This window comes from Zea mays, chromosome 6 (genome assembly GCF_902167145.1).
Source record: "Zea mays cultivar B73 chromosome 6, Zm-B73-REFERENCE-NAM-5.0, whole genome shotgun sequence".
Classification (NCBI taxonomy): Eukaryota; Viridiplantae; Streptophyta; class Magnoliopsida; order Poales; family Poaceae; genus Zea; species Zea mays.
In genome coordinates, this window is record NC_050101.1 from 37,448,517 (window position 1) to 37,466,895 (window position 18,379).

The window sequence follows — 18,379 nt, forward strand, 5'->3', positions numbered from 1 at the left end:
CGGGCTACGCTCCCGAGGTACCCTAGGACATATCCAAGACCAGCAGGAGCGATTTTGTAACGGAACCCCATCAGAGGGAGGCATCGAGCCCTCGGACCCTATCGAACAGGACCGGGTCCGGCAAATAACCTGCAGGTACTTTTGGAGCGTGCCTCTAGGCCACTAGCCGACCCTTATCGAACGAGGCACGGGCGTCCACTCGGATCACCTGTTAGCAACTCACTGGAGACACCATGTTCGGCGCCCTCCGAGGGCAACATGGCGCTTTCCCCCCCTCCTCCTTGCGAAAAGGCGATGAAGGGGCGTATGATAAAAGCCGAGTCAGTCCTTGATCGTCCTCTTGCTCTGTGCGGAGGCTCGGGGGCTGCTCTCGCAAACCCGGCTCTGGCCAAACCGTTGATAGCGTCAACAAACCAGCCTGAAAACTCGAAACCTGATCATGCACCCGGACTACGATCAGATCGCATGAGGGAACAACCAGACCGACCAAGGCATCACGAAAAGCATTAAGACCTTGGAGAAGTCAAACCACTCCTCCGAGGCCTCGGGGGCTACACCCGGCGGGTGCGCTCGCGCGCACCCACCGGAACAAAATATAACCGAGAAAGGCCGGTCCCCTTGCAAAAAAGTGCGACAAAGCCTCCAAGCGAGTACCAACACTCCCTTTGAGGCTCGGGGGCTACTATCGGATACCATAATTAGGGGTACCCCCAACACTCCTAAACTTGGCTGGTAATCACCATCAACGCAAGCCGCAGAGACTGATGGGCATGATTCAGGTCAAAGCTTCGTCCACTCAAGGGATGCGATCTCGCCTCGCCCGAGCCCAGCCTCGGGCAGGAACAATACTCCTAGATGAATCCACGCCTCGCCCGAGGACCTCCTCAAGCAACGGGCGCACCCTCGACTCGCCCGAGGCCCAGCTCGGGCAGGCTTCGCAGTGAAGCAACCTTGGCCAGATCGCCTCGCCAACCGACCATATCGCAGGAGCATTCAATGCGAGGATCGCCTGACACCTTATCCTGACGCGCGGTCCTCAGTCAACAGGGCCGAAGTGACCGCAGTCACTTCGCCCTTCCACTGACCGACCTGACAGGAAAGCAGCGCCGCCTGCCCTGCTCCGACTTCTGTGCCACCCGCCAGGGTGAGGCTGACAGCAGCTGAGTCCAGCCTCAGGCGCCACAGGAAGCTCTGCCTCGCCCGACCTTGGGCCTCGGCCTCAGGAGAAGTCTTCGCCTCGCCCGACCCCAGGGCTCGGCCCCCGCCTCGGCCTCAGGAGAAGTCTCCGCCTCACCCGACCCCAGGGCTCGGCCTCGACCTCGACCTCGGAAGGTGGTCTCCGCCTCGCCCGACCCCAGGGCCCAGCCTCAACCTCGACCTCGGGCGGAATCACGTCCTCGCCCGACCCCGGCCTCGGCCTCAGGAGGAGTCTCCGCCTCACCCGACCTTGGACTCGGACCCACCACGCCGCAGGGGGTACATCATTACCCTACCCCTAGCTAGCTTAGGCTACGGGGGAACAAGACCGTCGTCCCATCTAGGCTCGCCCCGGTAACAGGTAATGATGGCTCCCCTGCGTGCGTCCATGACGACGGTGGCTCTCAGCCCCTTACGGAAGCAAGGAGACGTCAGCAAGGTCCCGACAGCCCCGACAGCTGTGCTTCTACAGGGCTCAAACGCTCCTCCGACGGCCACGATACCATGTACACAGGGCCCTAGCACCTCTCCGACAGCCACGTTGGCATGTACATAGGGCTCCGGCTCCTCTCTGCCGGACACGTTAGCATAACTGCTACACCCCCATTGTACACCTAGACCCTCTCCTTGCATCTATAAAAGGAAGGGCCAGGGCCCTCCTACGGGTGGGTGGTCGCGCGGGACTCCCCCTCTCCCTCGCGAACGCTTGTAACCCCTACTGCAAGCGCACCCACTCTGGCGCAGGATAACACGGAGCCGAGGTTTTCTCCCCCCTTCGTGTCCCGTCTCGTGCCAACCCATCTGGGCTGGGGCACGCAGCGACAATTTACTCGTCGGTCCAGGGACCCCCCGGGGTCGAAACGCCGACATGATCAGATGGTCATGGCCGAGAAAGATGCAATCTGAAACAGCCTTTATGCATTGAAGCTTAATTAAACGATCACCCTATTGGATTGAATAGCTGGTGACTTGCATCAGGCTTAGTGTATATGCTTTTGGTTCGTCAACCTCCACCAAAAGGCAGAGGGCATATGTTGAACACAAAAAATGTCCTTGCGAACGGTCCGGCCCTAAGGTCGGACAGTCTGTGGTATGGACTATCTGCCGTAGCGGCGTAGACCGTCCGTGTGTGCGCAGAATCAGTTAGGGATCCAAATTTCTTGTGGGGTTTGTTAGCTAAACCTGCAGGATTAACTCGGGAACCGACTTGTAATGGGTCAGACCTCCCTTTTTTATATAGATGAAGGGATACGACCGATTCAACACCCCATAATCGATACAATCAACTCTACTTATCGTTTTTACCTTATGCATTACGAGTAGCTCTAGTTTAGCCCTAGTTTAGCCTCCCTCTACCTCAAATATTCACCTCTCTTTGGCTCTACATTGACTAGAGACATCTTAGGTGGCCTGCCAACGCCAAGACACACCCTAGGATCTCTCTTCCCCAACGAGGTCTTCTGCGAAGAAGACGACCCTCTGTGCCATCGTGGACCGTCCGACCCGCAGGCATGGACCGTTCAGCCCTGTGCCGCAGACCGTATGCGCCTCCGCAGAGAGCACAGCCAGATAGTCCTTTCCAGTGTTTGGCGCTTAGATCGTCGCCAACACTTAGTACTTGCTAATAAAATTTTGACCAACAAAATTAAAAGCGATGCTCGACCTCAACGCATTTCTTGGTAAACCTTACACTATACTTTTTTCCCCACACTTGTTGAGCGATGACCGCATGAGAGCTCACCTTGCTATAATCACACTAGGTAAAGAACATGTACCACCAAAGGAGGACTACTACGATGAGTTTGGAGAGGTCTAGACCGTCGTCTCCTAGTCAACTATGGTTGTGGAGGATCGTTGTTGTCATATGGTGTATTTTATTTAGTTATTTTTGTATAGAAACTCCCTTATTTAATAAAGTTGTGGCATTGAGTTCTGTACCATGAGTCATTATTGTGCGAGACTTGATCCTGACACACATGTGAGATGCATCTGTATTTGTCCTTAAATCCGGGTGTGACAGTTGAAGGACAATTCCACCCTAAAGCTCTCCCTACGGCCGAACAATTCTACCCCAAAGCTCTCCCTACACCCTTTCGGTTGCAAGGGGATTAGAGGAGATTAAATCCCCTTCTATACAATTTTAAATAGAAAAAAAAGTAATCCCCTCCAATCCCCTCAATCCACCCCTAACCAAACAAGCTCTAAGAACTTGTTCATTTAGGCCATCTCAAACCACATGGGATATCCACGCACTCTCGCTGCCACTCAGTCCCCTTGTGGGTTTAACTCGTTGCCACTGCATCACCGTATATCTGTGTCATCTCGCGTGTCGCTAGTTTGTGAGACATGAGTTTCTTCCATGTTGGACTCGTCGGTTATTTTCTGAACCGTGTGGTAAGGAAAAGTCAGAATAAAATCACGAGCATGTGTTTCTCTATGAATAGAGATTGTACCCGACCGGAATGTCCCATGTGGTTTGATTTGAGATGGCGTAAACGAACATGGCCTAAATCTCCTTTGATCTACCCTAACCAAATAAACACTAAGTGGGGGACTTGTGCATGGCAGCGTTGGATGTGGCCTAACCCTTTCGTAGGTGGGTTTTTTTTAGTACGTGCTACTAATCTCTTGTAGTGGTGTATTTTGTAACTTATTTTTGTTTTAATGAAACAAGCGTTAACGAGCATGAATCACCGCCTAAGCAAAGCTGCTTGATGGTATTTCCTTGAGCACCCTGGTCAAAACGCATCAAAACCCGGTCAAAAGCGAACCTGAGACTGATTCTTAACAGCTCACCGGGAAGAGTCGGTACACTAATCTACTACGCTGTGATTCAATAAACAAATCAGGACAAAAGACATGTACATTTGGATAGATCTCCTTAGCACTCAACGCAATAATCAAATCCAATCAGCACCTACCAAAAGGACCGCTAGTATAATAGACAGTTGCTCCATGGACCGATAAAAAAAAGTGATGAATCCCGGCCGTGAGAATGTATATTTTTTCATACAGTAACGCCAATTTCCGTCATGATTTAGAGAGTTCAACCACAAAATTGTTACCCAGAAGCAATGAGCTTATTTGTTTATAAGTGGATAAAAAGGAAAGAGAACGCCACCTGCAAGAAGAAGAAACCAGAATCCTTCAACACCGCGCTTTAATTAAATCTTTAACAGCAGAGTAGAAAGTAACTTCAAAATTAAATTGAGACGCTTCAATCTTACTGTAACGGCAACAGAATAAAACTGGATTTACTGTCCAGTGTCCAATTGTTTTTCCCCCTCTCTCTCTCCCTCATGCCGGCTTAGTAAACAAACATGGTTGAAAGCTCGAGCGCGTCGGTGTTACGAATTGAGCTGCCTCCAAACAAAAGGCAAAGATAAAAGGCAAAAGCTGGAGAGAGAGAGGGACGAGGGAGGGAGGCCATTGATAGAGACCACGAGCTGTTCTAGAAGTCACCGCGCTGCAGCCTGCAGCTCAGGGGGGCCTGTTCCCTGGATCTCGCCATCGCCATTGCCGCTGCCCCCCACCTACTACTCCTGCTCCTAGTCCTACACCCCTCCTACTCCAATCCAAGAGGTGCTTTGGATCGCATTGCTTCGTGCTAGAGTTCGGTGGTCAGCCTGCGTGTGGGACAGTGGTACTCCCTCCCTGCTTCTTGATTCGTCTCTGTGGTTGTGTTTTTAGAGCCACTGCTTTCCCCCCTTATCTTCATCTGGTAGAGTGGGTTTGATGTGGCTTCCTGCGAGAAAGATCTCACTTTGATAGTTTGATGTCTTCATGATCTGTCTGAGGTTTTTCGGCTTGATTTCGGCAGCTGATTAAGCACCCGCAGATACCACTTTTTTTTTCTTCGAGTATCCGCTCTTGTTGGACTGGATTTCTGAAGTGCTCGCAGATTGTCTGTTTATTTATATCGTGTTGCCTCCTTGTTTCTGATTATTCCAATCTTCTGGACAATTTTTTCCCTTCCGTAGAGCGCGAAAGATCTCATTTTGATCTGCTAAACAGCTGCAATTGTATCCCAATTTGCTTCAGTCTCCACCACTGGATATCTCATTGGGGTTTCTCCAAGATTTGCATCTGCATAGCGTTTGTCTCGATGCTGTTGTCTGTTCTGCATTTGCTCCTAGTGTCCGGCATTTGTCTGTCTCTTCATGCTGCTCCCATGATCTAGGCCAAAATTTGACAACTGGCCCATCCAATTGACGTCTTTTTATTTATTCTTATACATTGTCTGGCTTTATTTTCAGTTCAACTCTTTGAGGATTTGGCAACTGTATTTTAAGCATTAAGCTTCAACGCAGAATTTGAAATTGGCGGGGCTGTTGTTCAAAGAATTGGAGATGGACAGGAAGAATTGTCCTCCATCGCCATCGCCAAGATCGACCGAGAAGTCTGGAAGAGAATTGAGATCTGGGGAGGCCAATGTCAGCACAAATACCAATAGCAACCTCATCGCAAAAGGTGACAAGGAGAAAGGAGTCAATGTGCAAGTCATTCTAAGATGCAGGTGGAGAGGGCTCAGTAGTTAAAGCTTAAAAGTTCTGTCTAATTTTGTTTTTGTTATCACAATGTGTGATTTGATACATTCAGGCCGTTGAGTGATGAAGAAACAAAGTCGAATACTCCTGTGGTTATTTCGTGCAATGACCGTCGCCGGGAAGTTGCCGCCACTCAAATTATTGCCAATAAGCAGATTGATCGCACATTTGCCTTCGACAAGGTATTATATCACTTTGTCGAGCAATTTCTTGACTGTTTCGTTCATACTTAGAATTTACCTAGTCTTGTTTACTTAATCTCTGTGTGTTTTGACCTAGATTTAGTTAACTATTTCATTTTGAGTAGGTTTTTGGCCCATCGTCCAAGCAGAAAGATTTGTTTGAACAATCCATCTCGCCGATAGTAAATGAGGTCCTTGAAGGTTACAATTGCACTATTTTCGCTTATGGGCAAACTGGTACCGGGAAGACTTACACAATGGAGGGAGGTGGGACTAGAAAGACCAAGGTAAATATTTTGTTATGCATATAATCTGAAGGTGTAGCTTGGATCTGCATTTTAAATGTTATAACGGGTTCTTCCAATGTCCACTAGAATGGTGAACTCCCAACTGATGCTGGTGTTATCCCAAGGGCTGTAAGGCAAATCTTTGACATTCTCGAGTCTCAGTGCGCAGAGTATAGCATGAAAGTCACCTTTCTTGAGCTTTACAATGAAGAAATCACTGATCTGTTGGCACCTGAAGAACCAAAATTCCCTGTTCTTGAAGACAAGACGAAAAAACCTATTGCCCTTATGGAAGATGGAAAGGGATTTGTTTTTGTGAGAGGTCTTGAAGAAGAAGTTGTGTACTCAGCTGGCGAAATCTACAAGATTCTTGACAAGGGTTCTGCAAAGAGGCGTACTGCAGAAACATTGCTGAACAAGCAAAGTAGTAGGTCACACTCTATATTCTCAATCACAATTCACATTAAGGAACTCACTCATGAGGGTGAGGAGATGATCAAGATTGGAAAGCTCAATCTTGTCGATCTAGCTGGTTCAGAAAATATATCACGCTCAGGTGCTAGAGATGTGAGTTACTTCTAAATGTCCAATTATAGATAAAAAAATCAAATGCTTCTCTCTGATCTTTCAAATTTAATAAAGCACTTGTAACATCGAATCTACATTGCAGGGCAGAGCGAGAGAGGCTGGAGAGATCAACAAGAGTTTGCTCACGCTTGGTCGTGTTATTAATGCTCTAGTAGAGCACTCTGGACATGTACCATACAGGTAACCCTAAGAATGGCCCTTGACAGCTTTGATTTTAGTAACACGTTGCTCAATGATGGTTTATGTGTATCTATTTGTTTCAGAGATAGTAAACTGACAAGGTTGCTGAGGGATTCATTGGGAGGGAAAACAAAGACTTGCATTATTGCTACAATATCACCTTCAGTATATTGTTTGGAAGAGACATTGAGCACACTTGATTATGCACACCGTGCAAAAAATATCAAGAACAAACCAGAGGTTATATTTATTATGTTTTATTTGTTTGGATTAGTCAGTCATACTGATGTTTATTATTTCAGACAGTACAAACTTTACAATTGGTTGCTGTAGGCTAACTTACTTATGTAAAATTCAGGTAAATCAAAGGATGATGAAGTCTGCTGTGATCAAGGACTTGTACTATGAAATTGACCGCCTCAAACAAGGTTGTTCTTGCTTTTTTTTGTAACTCGGAATCATAAGAATCACACATCTTGTATTCATCTGGTCTCCTGTATATCTCCAGAGGTGTTTGCTGCAAGAGAGAAGAACGGTATCTATATTCCAAGAGAGCGCTACCTCCAAGAAGAAGCTGAGAAAAAGGTTTATCTTGATTTTCCAATAAATCCATATTTGATTTTGTTCAGATAGACTGAACCTAGCTTTATTTTGTGTATCATTATCTCACCTTTTTCAAATTATCTTTGTTACTTAGGCCATGACAGAGAAAATTGAACGACTAGGAGCTGATATGGAGGCTAGGGATAAGGTTAGTTGTCTTAAGCATTTGAAAATAAATGATGCTGTTATTAATGGATAAGATGTTTTTTTGCCAAATCTGTTATCAGCAATTGGTTGAATTAAAAGAGCTTTATGATGCTGAACAACGTCTGAGTGCAGAGTTGGGTGAAGAACTTGGAAAGACTCGGGTATCCTTCCAGCCTGAGTCATGTGGTTTTACAGTCTTAGCAAATATGTTACTTATCGCTTCAGTCTTTTCTCTTGATTGTAGAAAGATCTGGAGGACACCAAGAGAGCTCTGCATGATCTAGAAGAACAATACAAAGAAGCAAAGTCTACTATTAAAGAAAAGGAATATGTCATATTTAATCTTCTGAAATCAGGTTTGTTGTGTTCACTAATTTATGCAAGACTTGAGGATTGTCATATTCTGCACAGTTTTTGGTGTTCTTTTTTTTTAAAAAAAATTAACTATTCAGCCTATTATTAAATTTATAACCTTTCAGGGGCTTCTTGGTTCTCAATGCTTAGTTTCAATTAATCAGTCCTATGCCTGTTTATTGGTTTTGCCATTCATTCAATTACATGTTCTTTTTGTTTTCTCCACAGAAAAATCATTAGTGGACTGTGCATATAACCTTCGTGCGGAGCTAGAAAATGCAGCAGCAGATGTTTCTGGGCTATTCTCCAAAATAGGTTAGGAATCTTCACTATTTCTTAATACCAGGGATCTTAACTGGATCACCCCTTTTCTGTGACTGTTATGGACTCGGTCTCACTTCAGTGGGCACTACTTGCAGAGCGCAAAGACAGGATAGAAGATGGGAACAGGTCGATGGTGCAGAGATTTAGGTCTCAACTGACCCATCAGCTGGATGCATTGCATAAAACTGTATCCAGTTCTGTCATGCAACAGGAGGACCACCTTAATGAAATGGAACATGATATGCAATCCTTTGTTTCTTCAAAAGATGAGGTAATTCAGTCTCTTACGTTTCTCAGTGCCTTACTTAAGTTTTGTCTGGAATGATATGCAAGAGTATTTATTGATACGCATCAGTTATCCGTGTTTAGGCTGCACAAGGGCTAAGAGAGGGTGTGCAAAAGCTCAAAGTCTTGCATGGTTCCGGTATCACTGCTCTGGATGAATTAGCAGGTGAAATCGACATGAACTCGCGGACAACATTTGAGAGATTAAATTCACAGATACAGTCACACACATCAGCCCTTGAGAACGTAAGTTCGTTTCCGTTGGCCTGATGTGAACGCAGTGGGTTTTTGCAGCATTTCTGACTGTTTACTTCTGTTCTAAGTGTTTCGGAGGAATCGCTTCGGAAGCAGATAACTTGTTAGATGAGCTTCAGCGCAGCCTATCGAAACAAGAAGAGAGGCTAGCCCATTTCGCAGTGAAGCAGAGGGAGGTCTGCATCTTGTCGAAGCATGGAGTCATTTTGCTATTCTCCTACGCTGCTTCGGTGCTGTAACTTTTGTTGTTGCTGGGGGTGCAGGGACACCTGAGAGCTGTGGAAGCGTCACGTTCCATCTCAAAGATCACTGCTGGGTTCTTCCACTCGCTAGATGTCCATGCATCTAGGCTCACCAGTATTCTGGAAGACACACACAGCGTGCAAGACCAACAACTTCTTGACCTTGAAAAGAAATTCGAGGTGCTTTATTGCACGAACCTCATGCCGTGCGCTGTGTGTTAATGATCTCGCAGCATAGCATAATTTTATTACCTTTAACAGGAGTGCGCAGCTAATGAAGAAAAACAGCTTCTAGAGAAGGTGGCGGAGATGCTGGCAAGTTCCAACGCACGGAAGAAGAAGCTGGTGAGCGTTTTTTTTTCAGTTGTTTCAACAGCTTAAACTTGTTTCGTACCCATCTGACTAAAACACACCAAGTAAACGACGTGCTATAAAAAAGAAGTGATGCTCTCACACCTCTCTGCTATGCCAACGTTTCATCATGAGCACGCATTGCAGGTCCAAACAGCAGTGGGCAGCCTCCGGGAGAGCGCCGTGAACAGAACGAGCCACCTGCAGAAAGAAATCTCGACGGCCCAGGACTTGACCTCGTCCGTGCGCGAGAAGTGGGGCTTTTACATGGAAGAGACCGAGAAGAATTACGCTGAGGATACCAAAGCAGTCGACAGCGGAAGGTCTTGCCTGGCCGAAGTGCTTGTAGAATGGTCAGTTCACTTCAGCGTCATGCCATGTGATGGTGGTTATTCCTTCTGGTTCGAAGACGCGGATGTTCTTAACTTTTTTTTTTTTACATTCACCCGGAAATTTGTTGCAGCAAGGCGAAGGCCACCGTGGGTGCACAGCAATGGAAGAACGCGGAGGATTCTCTGTTCAGCCTCGGCAAAGGAAACGTGGAGTCAGTGGATTCTATAGTCAGGTAATATCAGGATAGGAATCGACATGGGATCTTGGGCAGTAAAAAATTTCTCTGTTGAAATGAATGGTCGGCTACGAGTGTGTGCTGATGATGCGCCTGTGTGTATGACAAACAGGACCGGGACAGAGGCCAACGAATTGCTGCGTTCCAAACTGTCGTCTGCGGCATCGGCAACTCTTGAAGATATCGACGTTGCAAACGAGGCTCTCCTTTCTTCAATTGACAGTGAGACCACGCTCTGAACTGAAACTTGGCCTCACCTAAGTGCCGTGCAGTGCAGTGCATAGCATAGCATAGCATAGCATGGAGCCATGGACAGCTTCCTCTTCTTTTTCTTTTTCCCCTTTACAACCCCATTCCTGCCATTCCAGGCTCGCTGAAGCTTGACCGCGACGCGTGCGCGAACATCGGGGCGGTCCTCACGCCGTGCCACGGGGAGATGAGGGAGCTGAAGGGGGAGCATCACCACAAGGTCGTGGAGATCAGCGAAAGCGCCGGGAAGTGCCTGGAGGAAGAGTATCTGGTGAGCGGTCACTGAAAAGCCAACAGGGGTGGTGGTTCATGAGATGCGTGTGCTCCGTTGTCTCTGACTGATGAAATTCGCGCGCCACTGCGCCTTGGAACCGAGCAGGTGGACGAGCCGTCGTGTTCGACGCCCAGGAGAAGGCGGATCGACCTGCCGGGCGTGGAGTCGATAGAGGAGCTGCGGACCCCGGGCTACGCCGAGCTTCTCAAGTCGTTCCGGGAGGCGAGGGGGAGCTGGAAGCTGGCGAATGGAGACGTCACAGGGCATTTGCCAGAGGCGGCTCAGGATCCGGCATCATCGCCGCCGCCGGCCGTGGGTTCAAGAACCCCTCTCGTAGGAAGAAACTAGATTTACCGAAACCATGTAGAAAGAAAAAGGAAAAAAAAAGGAGGAAGAAGAGGAAGGCATGTGTCTACTAGAGTACCTTTTTCGTATTGGTGTTGATAGTGGTGTTGGTTAACTACTGCTGCTGCTTGGTTGATTGTTTGTTCGTTCTTAGGTGGTCTCCTTGTATAGTGATTAGTGAGTCATATATACTTGCCGTCACACATATGCCGGTGTACATCAGGTGTGCTCAGCATGTCTATTCTAAAGCACTAGTGTTTGTCTCTCTCTAGGACCCATCAGTTATTTATCCAACTCTTAGAGCTCATTTGGTGACATGAGAATTAGAGGGGATTTTAAAATTTTTAAAAAATCTTCTCTAATTTTGTTGTCACCAAAATAGTCTTTTGGGATTGTTTGTACTAAAGCTAATAGTTAGTTGGCTAAAAATTGGAATAAAATTAACTAGCTAATCGCTAAAAGTAAGTAATAGTTGAACTATTCGGTTAATTTTAGCAGCTAACTTTAACCTAACTATTAGCGCTTTAGTGCATTCAATCTAAGTTTCAGGATTCGTGCTGCTACCAGATCCAGATGGCGCGCTGGTCAATACAATAGTATGGTTGCCGTGATACTGGAAAAAAATTGTGTGGGTGGTGAAACGCATAAATGCTGCATTGATCTTTTATACATAAACTGTAAACTGTATCAGGATCTATTTATTACACCAGCACCTGCTAGCTGTTATTGACCTTTTTCACATCTGGACTCCTATCCAATACTAGTGTATAAACTACAGTGATCTCATCGGACGGCTGTGGCGGCTTGGCTGGACAGTGGACACTGCCTGCTGTTTCGAGTCCTTTTCCTCGTTTGATATCTAGTATCATTAGCAATTTGCAATTATCATTTGAAATACATGAACATCCATTTGCAGGGTCTATGACTGGGACATGAAGACTAGATCAATGGCCAGCTGCCCCTGAAACTGTTCCAAGCAACACTATATGATGAACTAGGGCATCTAGATATCCTAAAAAATCAAGTGGGCTGTCTATTTACAAACAATATAACCACTGGGCACACTATAAGATGATAATATAATCACAGAAGAACTATAAGATGATAATATAATCCCGCGGAAAGTATAGCACGGCAATTTCACTATAAAACGGACTGAGCTGTACTGAAAACCAATCTTAGGATTCCAAGTTTACATCTGCAGCTTAGAGGGGAAGAGAAGCAACATTAAAAATGAAACAAATTCTCCTAACACCAGCCAACTGGTTTCTGCACAAATCACCTATGCTGGCCCTGGGGTACCATCCATGCTGGTGTCCTCAGGGAGCGCCGTACTGGTTTTATTCTGTTCTGGGAGTGACTGCCAGCTTGCTGTATTATCATCAGCCCTGCTGCCTGGTTTTGCATCTATTGAATTCGACCCAACACCAACATCTGTTCTTGCATCCATGTAAACAACTCCACCTGATTCTTCGTAATTTCTTGCATTAAGATCAGGATCACCTTCCAGGCCACCAGAAGACGGATTCTGAGTTGGATGATTTCCCTCATCGTTGGCTTCTCCTGACAATGTAGAATCTCCATGGTCTGCCTTTTGTTTTTTTGCATTGCTTCCTGGAGGGGTGCCAGTGCCCTCGTCGTCAACATCATCATTTGCTGCACCTGGCTCTGCAGGATCAGAGAGATCCCTCCTTGGTCTCTTCCATTTCTTTGTAGATGATGTGCCATCATCCTCAAAATCTTCCTCCTCCCTGCCCCTGTGCAGATAGGTCCACAGTTTTTTGTCATTGTCATATAGCACGCAAGGGTCGCGTTCATAATGCAAACGATCGAGAGCTCCGCTGACGACTTGATTGATTGCAGCCTCTTTATTGGCTTCTTCATGGTTTAGGTATTGTGAATCTCTGAGTAGTGAGCAGACATCTGCTCTAGTTCCAGTTCTTGCAGGCAACCTGGACGCAGCATCCCTTACAAGACAGAGGATAGTGACATGTGGCGGCCGATCAGGTAAGAGCATGGGGTGACCCCTCGCTTTCGCCGTTGGCTTTCCACCTCCTCTTCTCAAGGGAGCAACTATAGACTTCTCCCCATCAACAGCAGTATAGCAAAATGCTCTATCAGGTATTGAGTACCTCAAAAATTCCTCACGCTGGAAATATGCCCTTGCTTCATCTGAGCTTGGGCTTATAGTGTTCAGACTTTTTTGCGCTTTAAGCTCCTTGAACCTTTCCTTCAAATCCAAGTTTGCAGGATTTGGTGGTGGAGGTGGTGGAAGGGAACCTATCTGCTTAAGGGTTTCCTGACCACTTTTCAGCCAATTAGAAAATGCATCAACCAACTTAACAAGCATCTTGTGCGGTATACTCCATGCTTCAGCAGAAGTTTCTTCATCAGGGTCATCATATGATGAAACAGAAGGTACTGGACCAACCCAGAACCAACTTTTGTTTGACTTCTCATAGGCAACTAATGCTTTCCAGCCCTTTGCACCTAGAGGAGCTGTTCTAGATGAAAGTACTTTCAATACTCCTCGAACTAAATCTTGGAGGGGCTCCTGTGTTTCAAGTATCCTAGGGTCTCCAGGATTTTCTCTAATTCGATTGACAATCTCTTGAACAGTAAGCGCCGGTGCATTGATTGGTACAGTTTGTTCTGCAGCACTGGCATTTGCACCCTCAAGGACCTGTTCAGTTTGATCTGTTGTACTTTGTTCTTGATGAGGTGTTTTGATGTGTTCTTCATTGTTGAAACAAATTTTGCCCTCCTCTCCATCTGGTTGCTTCGCTGTGGCTGGAGTATCCTCAGCAGGAGTGACCATAGCCTTCTTTACAGCAGTTAAAAGATGTACAACAGAGAACGAAAAACCAGTATGGATTGTTGGTGTTATCGGTACATACTTCTTCTTGGGCTTCTCAACCTTCTCAGGCTCTGCAGCTACCACATTAATTTCAGGTACAGCAGCAGCTGGTTCTGCTATAATAGCTGCATCTGTGGTGCTGCTCTCTGGCTTTTTTTTGTTTTTCTTCTTGGATCCACCAATGTTCTCAACAAGCTTTGAGCCAGATGACAAATGCTCACCATGCTCATCCAGGCTAGGAACTTCGACTCTTCCTTTTGCTTTTTTGGAGCTAGAGCTGACTCTTTCAGTACCAACATAATCACCATTAGAATCTTGGCCTGCATGGCCTGATCTACTAGCAAACCTTTCATTCTCCGCCAACCTGGATGAGTCATTTGCATCTTCATTAATTTCATGCAGATCAGAGTTATGATAAACATGCATGTCCAGATTTCCCGCCCCTTTCCGCTTCCTTTCACCACTTGCTGCTGGAGGTTTCATGACATCACTAATCTGTTCTGTCACCATCACATCCACATCACGTAAATAGCCAGTCTCTGAACCCTTCCCTTCGAATCCTTTGCTCTGGGAGGGTTCTAAATCTGCATCAGTAGTAGGATAGTTCATTTTGGCCACTTTAGCAAGCTTGTTTGGCTTTTTGGCACCATGTGCTGGTCTATAATACCCAGAATGGTGACGCTCTGGCTTCCGTTCAAGATAATGCACTTCCCCGCCATCTTCAAACTTTTCCGAGGAATCAGATTCTGTCTCATCACTTTGAGCATAGACAGCATTGCTCCTGGAGTGCTTCTGGCCAGTCCTATCTAGTTGTGTACTGGATTTACCTGCCATCTTCGCTTGTGATATCTTGCTTCTAGGGTCAGAACCAACATGGGCATCATTAACCTGCTGGTCAATACTTTTATAGGACTTAACCTTCAGGCCATAACCAGCTTGATCTTTCCTGCTCCTGTAATCACCTGCAGACTGCCCCTTCTGCCTGTCATGTAATGTACCAGTGTGGATACCAGCTGGCCAGTTCATCTCATCACCCATTAAAGCGTTAGTGTGCACACCTTTTCCACCCTGTGCCCAGTCTCTACCCGAGTACCTTGAATTCCTTCTGGTATCAAAATAAGGAGGATCATATGCTGCTGCTAAGGTAACTCCCTGATTAGCAATGGGATTCCTGCCGTAGTGGTAAGGAGAGGCAGTATGGTTATCACTGTAGTTATTTCCATACAGATTACCATCATAGGTCGTAGTTAATTCCTTCTTCACTGGCTTGGGCAGAGCCCTCTGAAACCAAGATCTTGATGAATCCCTTCCATATCCAAGGTCCTCCGAGTAATGGCCCTCTATGCTCCTGGGAAGCTTCCCTCTATGCGTGCGTGGATCATACCTAGAAAGCTCAGAGAGTGACATCACAGCATCGCGGCCAGACCCTCCCATGTAATCCTCATCCACTCCTTTCGGCATACCCGCTCGCAGCAGCCCCTTCGACTTCTCCTTCACTAACTTCCCCGACTTCTTCTGTCCACTCTTATCATGCTTGAGCCGATCTAAGACCTGTTCTCCAGACCCTCTGCTCTCGGAATCAGTCTCCGACCCAGCCCGCCTCGCCAACTCTAGAGCCTTCCTCTGCTGCTGCTGTGCCTTTAACGTGTGCAACATCCTGATCTTCTCAGCAAGGCTGTATCTCTCGTGGCCCTTCAAGCAATCCTTGATCTCCCGGAGGCCCCGCACCATGGAGTTGTGGTAGCTCTGGATCCAGTAGCAATGCTTGCGCCGCTCCGCGAAACGGGTACCACGGCGGTACAGGTTGACCCTCGGGTCACAGAGCCCGCCCTTGAGGCGCTTGAAGAAGGCGGCCAGGGGGCTCCCAAAGTGGAAGTTTCGCCCCGCGAAGAGTTCGACGAGCGTGCGCGCAAAGGTCTCCTGGTCCATGTCGGGCAGAAAGGCGGCGAGGCGCAGCCGCTCATCCTCGCTGAGCAGGGTGTTCCAGGCGACGAGCGAGAGCACGTCGCCGAGGCCGTCGAGGTCGTAGAGCTCCAGCGGCACGGCAACACTCTGGTCCCCGACCTGGCATATCTCGGTGCTGGGCTCGCCGAGCTCAGCGACGTCCAGCCCATCGGAACCCATCCCTGAGTCCCCCTCTTCCTCCTCCTCTTCCTCCACCACCTCCTCTGGATCCTTGCCTCCTCCGCCGCTGCCGTTCTGGCCATCGTCGTCGTCGACGGAGAAGCCGTTGGCCTCGGACTCTTGCGACGGCGTGGCCCGCGACTCCTCCTCGTTGTCGTCGTCCTCCGTGGCCTCCGGCGAGCCTTCACTGCCGCCGTCAAGCCTGGGGACCCGGTTGCCGGCTCCGGTCCTCACGATCGCCATGGCCTCCCACCTACGCCGCCGCACCCAAAAAGAAAACGCCGCAACAAAGCCAAATCAGTTAAAACCCTAAGCTCCCAATCTACTGCCTCCTAGCAACAGGAACGAAGGAAGGACAAAATCAAGCAGGGGCGCAGTACACAAAGAACGAAGCTCACTCACCGGAACGATCCGAAGCGGGCGGAGCGGCCGGGATGCGGCGAAACCCTAACCTAGCGCGCGCGGCGACGAGCGAGGGAACGGAACGGAAAAAGGGGGGGCAAGTTGTGAGGAAGCAGGGCGACGGGGCGAGCGGGTGCGGAGGATAAAGAGTGGCTGGGGATCGAGCCGTCGGATCGGGGGAGGGCCGCCGCGGGGGCTGGGGTGGGGTGGGGTGGGTTGGCGGCGCGGGGGAATAGGGCGTGGGGGCAGGGGGCTGCCCGCAAAAGTGTTTTTAGTCGCAGTCGGTCTCGTACTCTCGTCTCAAGTGCGGAGAAGGAGAGGAGATGAGAGGAGGGAGACGCAGAAGATGAGGAAGGGGAAAGCCCCGCGGACGGGTTCGAGGGCGCCGGGCCTGGTAGCGCAGAACGCTGCCACGTGGGCCCCTCTCCCTCCCCTGGCGGGTTTTCCGGGTTTGCGCGGGAACTTAACTTCGCTCGCGAGCTTTTTCTCGTTCCTTTGCATTAGTTAGGCCTCTAAAAGTTATGCAAAGCTTTGAGCTTATGCAAAACCTAACTTACGGTTCTATTTTACCCTCCTATAATCTAACTTATATAGTCTAGGAGAGAAACAAATAGACCCTTAGAATAATTAGTTTATTTTTAAAGTTGTAAAGTTTTAATATAAAATAGACTAAAGTTTAGAGATATTTTTTACTATTTGTTTAAACCTTTAGATCTAAATTTTATAATAGAGAATCCGAACGTTCTCAAGACATCTCCAGCAATAGCCCACAAAATAGTACCTCTACTTTTAAGTTCTTCTTGTTACTTCTTATTTTCATTTGTTTTCTTATATAATATATACATATGATTTTGAAAACACTATACTGTATAAAAAAATATTTAGGACGTGTTTGGTAGGACTCTAGAGTAAAACTCTAAGAAGGAACTAGTCAGAGCCTGCCAAACACCAACTTCAGAGTTGTAAACTCCACGGAGTTTTTCGGAGTTGTAGTACAAATTTTTGGAGTACCTCTTTTACTGCTCTGAAGACTTAAAAAAGCAACCTAACATAAAGTTTGGAGTTATTTACCCACCACTGCCACTGATTATGAGATAGCAATATAAATTCTGGAGCAGAGCTGCTCCATCCAGAGTTTTGGAGTAGAGCTGCTTCGAAGCGGAGCAGAGCCATACCAAACATGCCCTTAAACACACAACTCTAAACATGAAAGTTCCATTTACCCAGGAACAGGATCTAGATGTCAATAGAGGGGTGAATAAGCGAATAAAAAATATGACTTAAAAACTAGAAATTTTACTATACTCGAAGTCTAATTGCAGTGGAAAGAATATCACGTCGAGTAGGTTGCAGCGAAAATGAAATCACTGTCTCAAAATATCATGTACTTCAAAGACAGCCTATACCACAGATAAGTATTGAAGTGCAAGTAAAAAATAATCAAGACATAGAGACAGAATGAACACATCACAGATAAGGATGGCAGCGGGTCGGATTATGTTCGGGTATAGTAATACCCGACCCGATGTAGTACCTGAGTCATCTACAAATATCCATACCCACCAAGCCAATCGGGCAAGAAACTGTACCCGTATTCATACCCACCAGGTATCTGTCGGGTATCGGGTATCTGGTGGATATGTTTTTTAGACTAAATAATATTTAATTATCGTTATAATAAATGTTAAAATAATTTAGTTTTCATCTAATCAACTATGCAACACTGAGAAAGACAATATTTGACTAACCAGAGGAAACTTGGAGAAAAAGGGACACCGAGGGAAGCTGGAAGGATCATGGGAGGGCGCAGTCGAGGTCATGGGTAGCCGGAGATCGAGTGTGAGACGCCAGAGTTGGAGGAAGCTTGGACGGGCTGGGGTGCGGGGCGGCACATGTAGATCCTCGGTGAGGCTGTCCGACGTGGTGGCGCACTCACACAACGTCGAATCATGGGCGGGGCGGGGTGCGGTGGTACAGCGAGGTTGCTCACTTGAGCTTGTCTGCTTCTACCTTGAGTG

At 47.4% G+C, this 18,379-nt stretch overlaps 2 protein-coding genes across 5 annotated transcripts; one reads left to right on the forward strand and one right to left on the reverse strand.

Annotated features, from left to right (window-relative positions):
- The first annotated feature begins 4,513 nt into the window (after nucleotides 1-4,513).
- LOC100191898 (uncharacterized) lies at nucleotides 4,514-11,249 on the forward strand. 4 transcript variants are annotated; one of them, XM_008649087.3, is made up of 23 exons: nucleotides 4,514-4,840; nucleotides 5,454-5,713; nucleotides 5,797-5,926; nucleotides 6,052-6,213; nucleotides 6,301-6,780; nucleotides 6,884-6,981; nucleotides 7,065-7,221; nucleotides 7,340-7,409; nucleotides 7,490-7,566; nucleotides 7,679-7,732; nucleotides 7,812-7,892; nucleotides 7,976-8,087; nucleotides 8,314-8,400; nucleotides 8,505-8,680; nucleotides 8,779-8,940; nucleotides 9,018-9,125; nucleotides 9,213-9,371; nucleotides 9,453-9,536; nucleotides 9,690-9,895; nucleotides 10,006-10,107; nucleotides 10,223-10,332; nucleotides 10,479-10,630; nucleotides 10,739-11,249. In XM_008649087.3, exons 2-23 carry the CDS (start codon nucleotides 5,547-5,549, stop codon nucleotides 10,979-10,981), a joined length of 3,177 nt encoding a protein of 1,058 aa, XP_008647309.1. In that variant the 5' UTR covers nucleotides 4,514-4,840; nucleotides 5,454-5,546; the 3' UTR covers nucleotides 10,982-11,249. The 4 variants fall into 4 exon arrangements, with proteins under 4 accessions (XP_008647309.1, XP_035815256.1, XP_035815257.1 ...); XM_035959363.1 differs by having other exon boundaries at nucleotides 4,554-4,840; nucleotides 5,454-5,667; XM_035959364.1 differs by having other exon boundaries at nucleotides 4,554-4,840; nucleotides 5,508-5,667.
- An 870-nt stretch (nucleotides 11,250-12,119) lies between these two features.
- LOC100193885 (uncharacterized) lies at nucleotides 12,120-16,540 on the reverse strand. Its single transcript, NM_001359316.1, has 2 exons — nucleotides 16,362-16,540; nucleotides 12,120-16,212 (listed from the first exon to the last, which is right to left on the reverse strand). Exon 2 carries the CDS (start codon nucleotides 16,200-16,202, stop codon nucleotides 12,261-12,263), a length of 3,942 nt encoding a protein of 1,313 aa, NP_001346245.1. The 5' UTR covers nucleotides 16,203-16,212; nucleotides 16,362-16,540; the 3' UTR covers nucleotides 12,120-12,260.
- Nucleotides 16,541-18,379: the final 1,839 nt, after the last annotated feature.

Bases quoted from the DNA above. Each gene is read 5' to 3' on its own strand.
- LOC100191898 (XM_008649087.3), top strand. From the start codon at position 5,547: ATGGACAGGAAGAATTGTCCTCCATCGCCATCGCCAAGATCGACCGAG. The intron at 8,681-8,778 runs GTAATTCAGTCT...ATCCGTGTTTAG, and splicing joins TTGTTTCTTCAAAAGATGAG to GCTGCACAAGGGCTAAGAGA. The intron at 9,896-10,005 runs GTCAGTTCACTT...AATTTGTTGCAG, and splicing joins GCCGAAGTGCTTGTAGAATG to CAAGGCGAAGGCCACCGTGG.
- LOC100193885 (NM_001359316.1), bottom strand. From the start codon at position 16,202: ATGGCGATCGTGAGGACCGGAGCCGGCAACCGGGTCCCCAGGCTTGAC.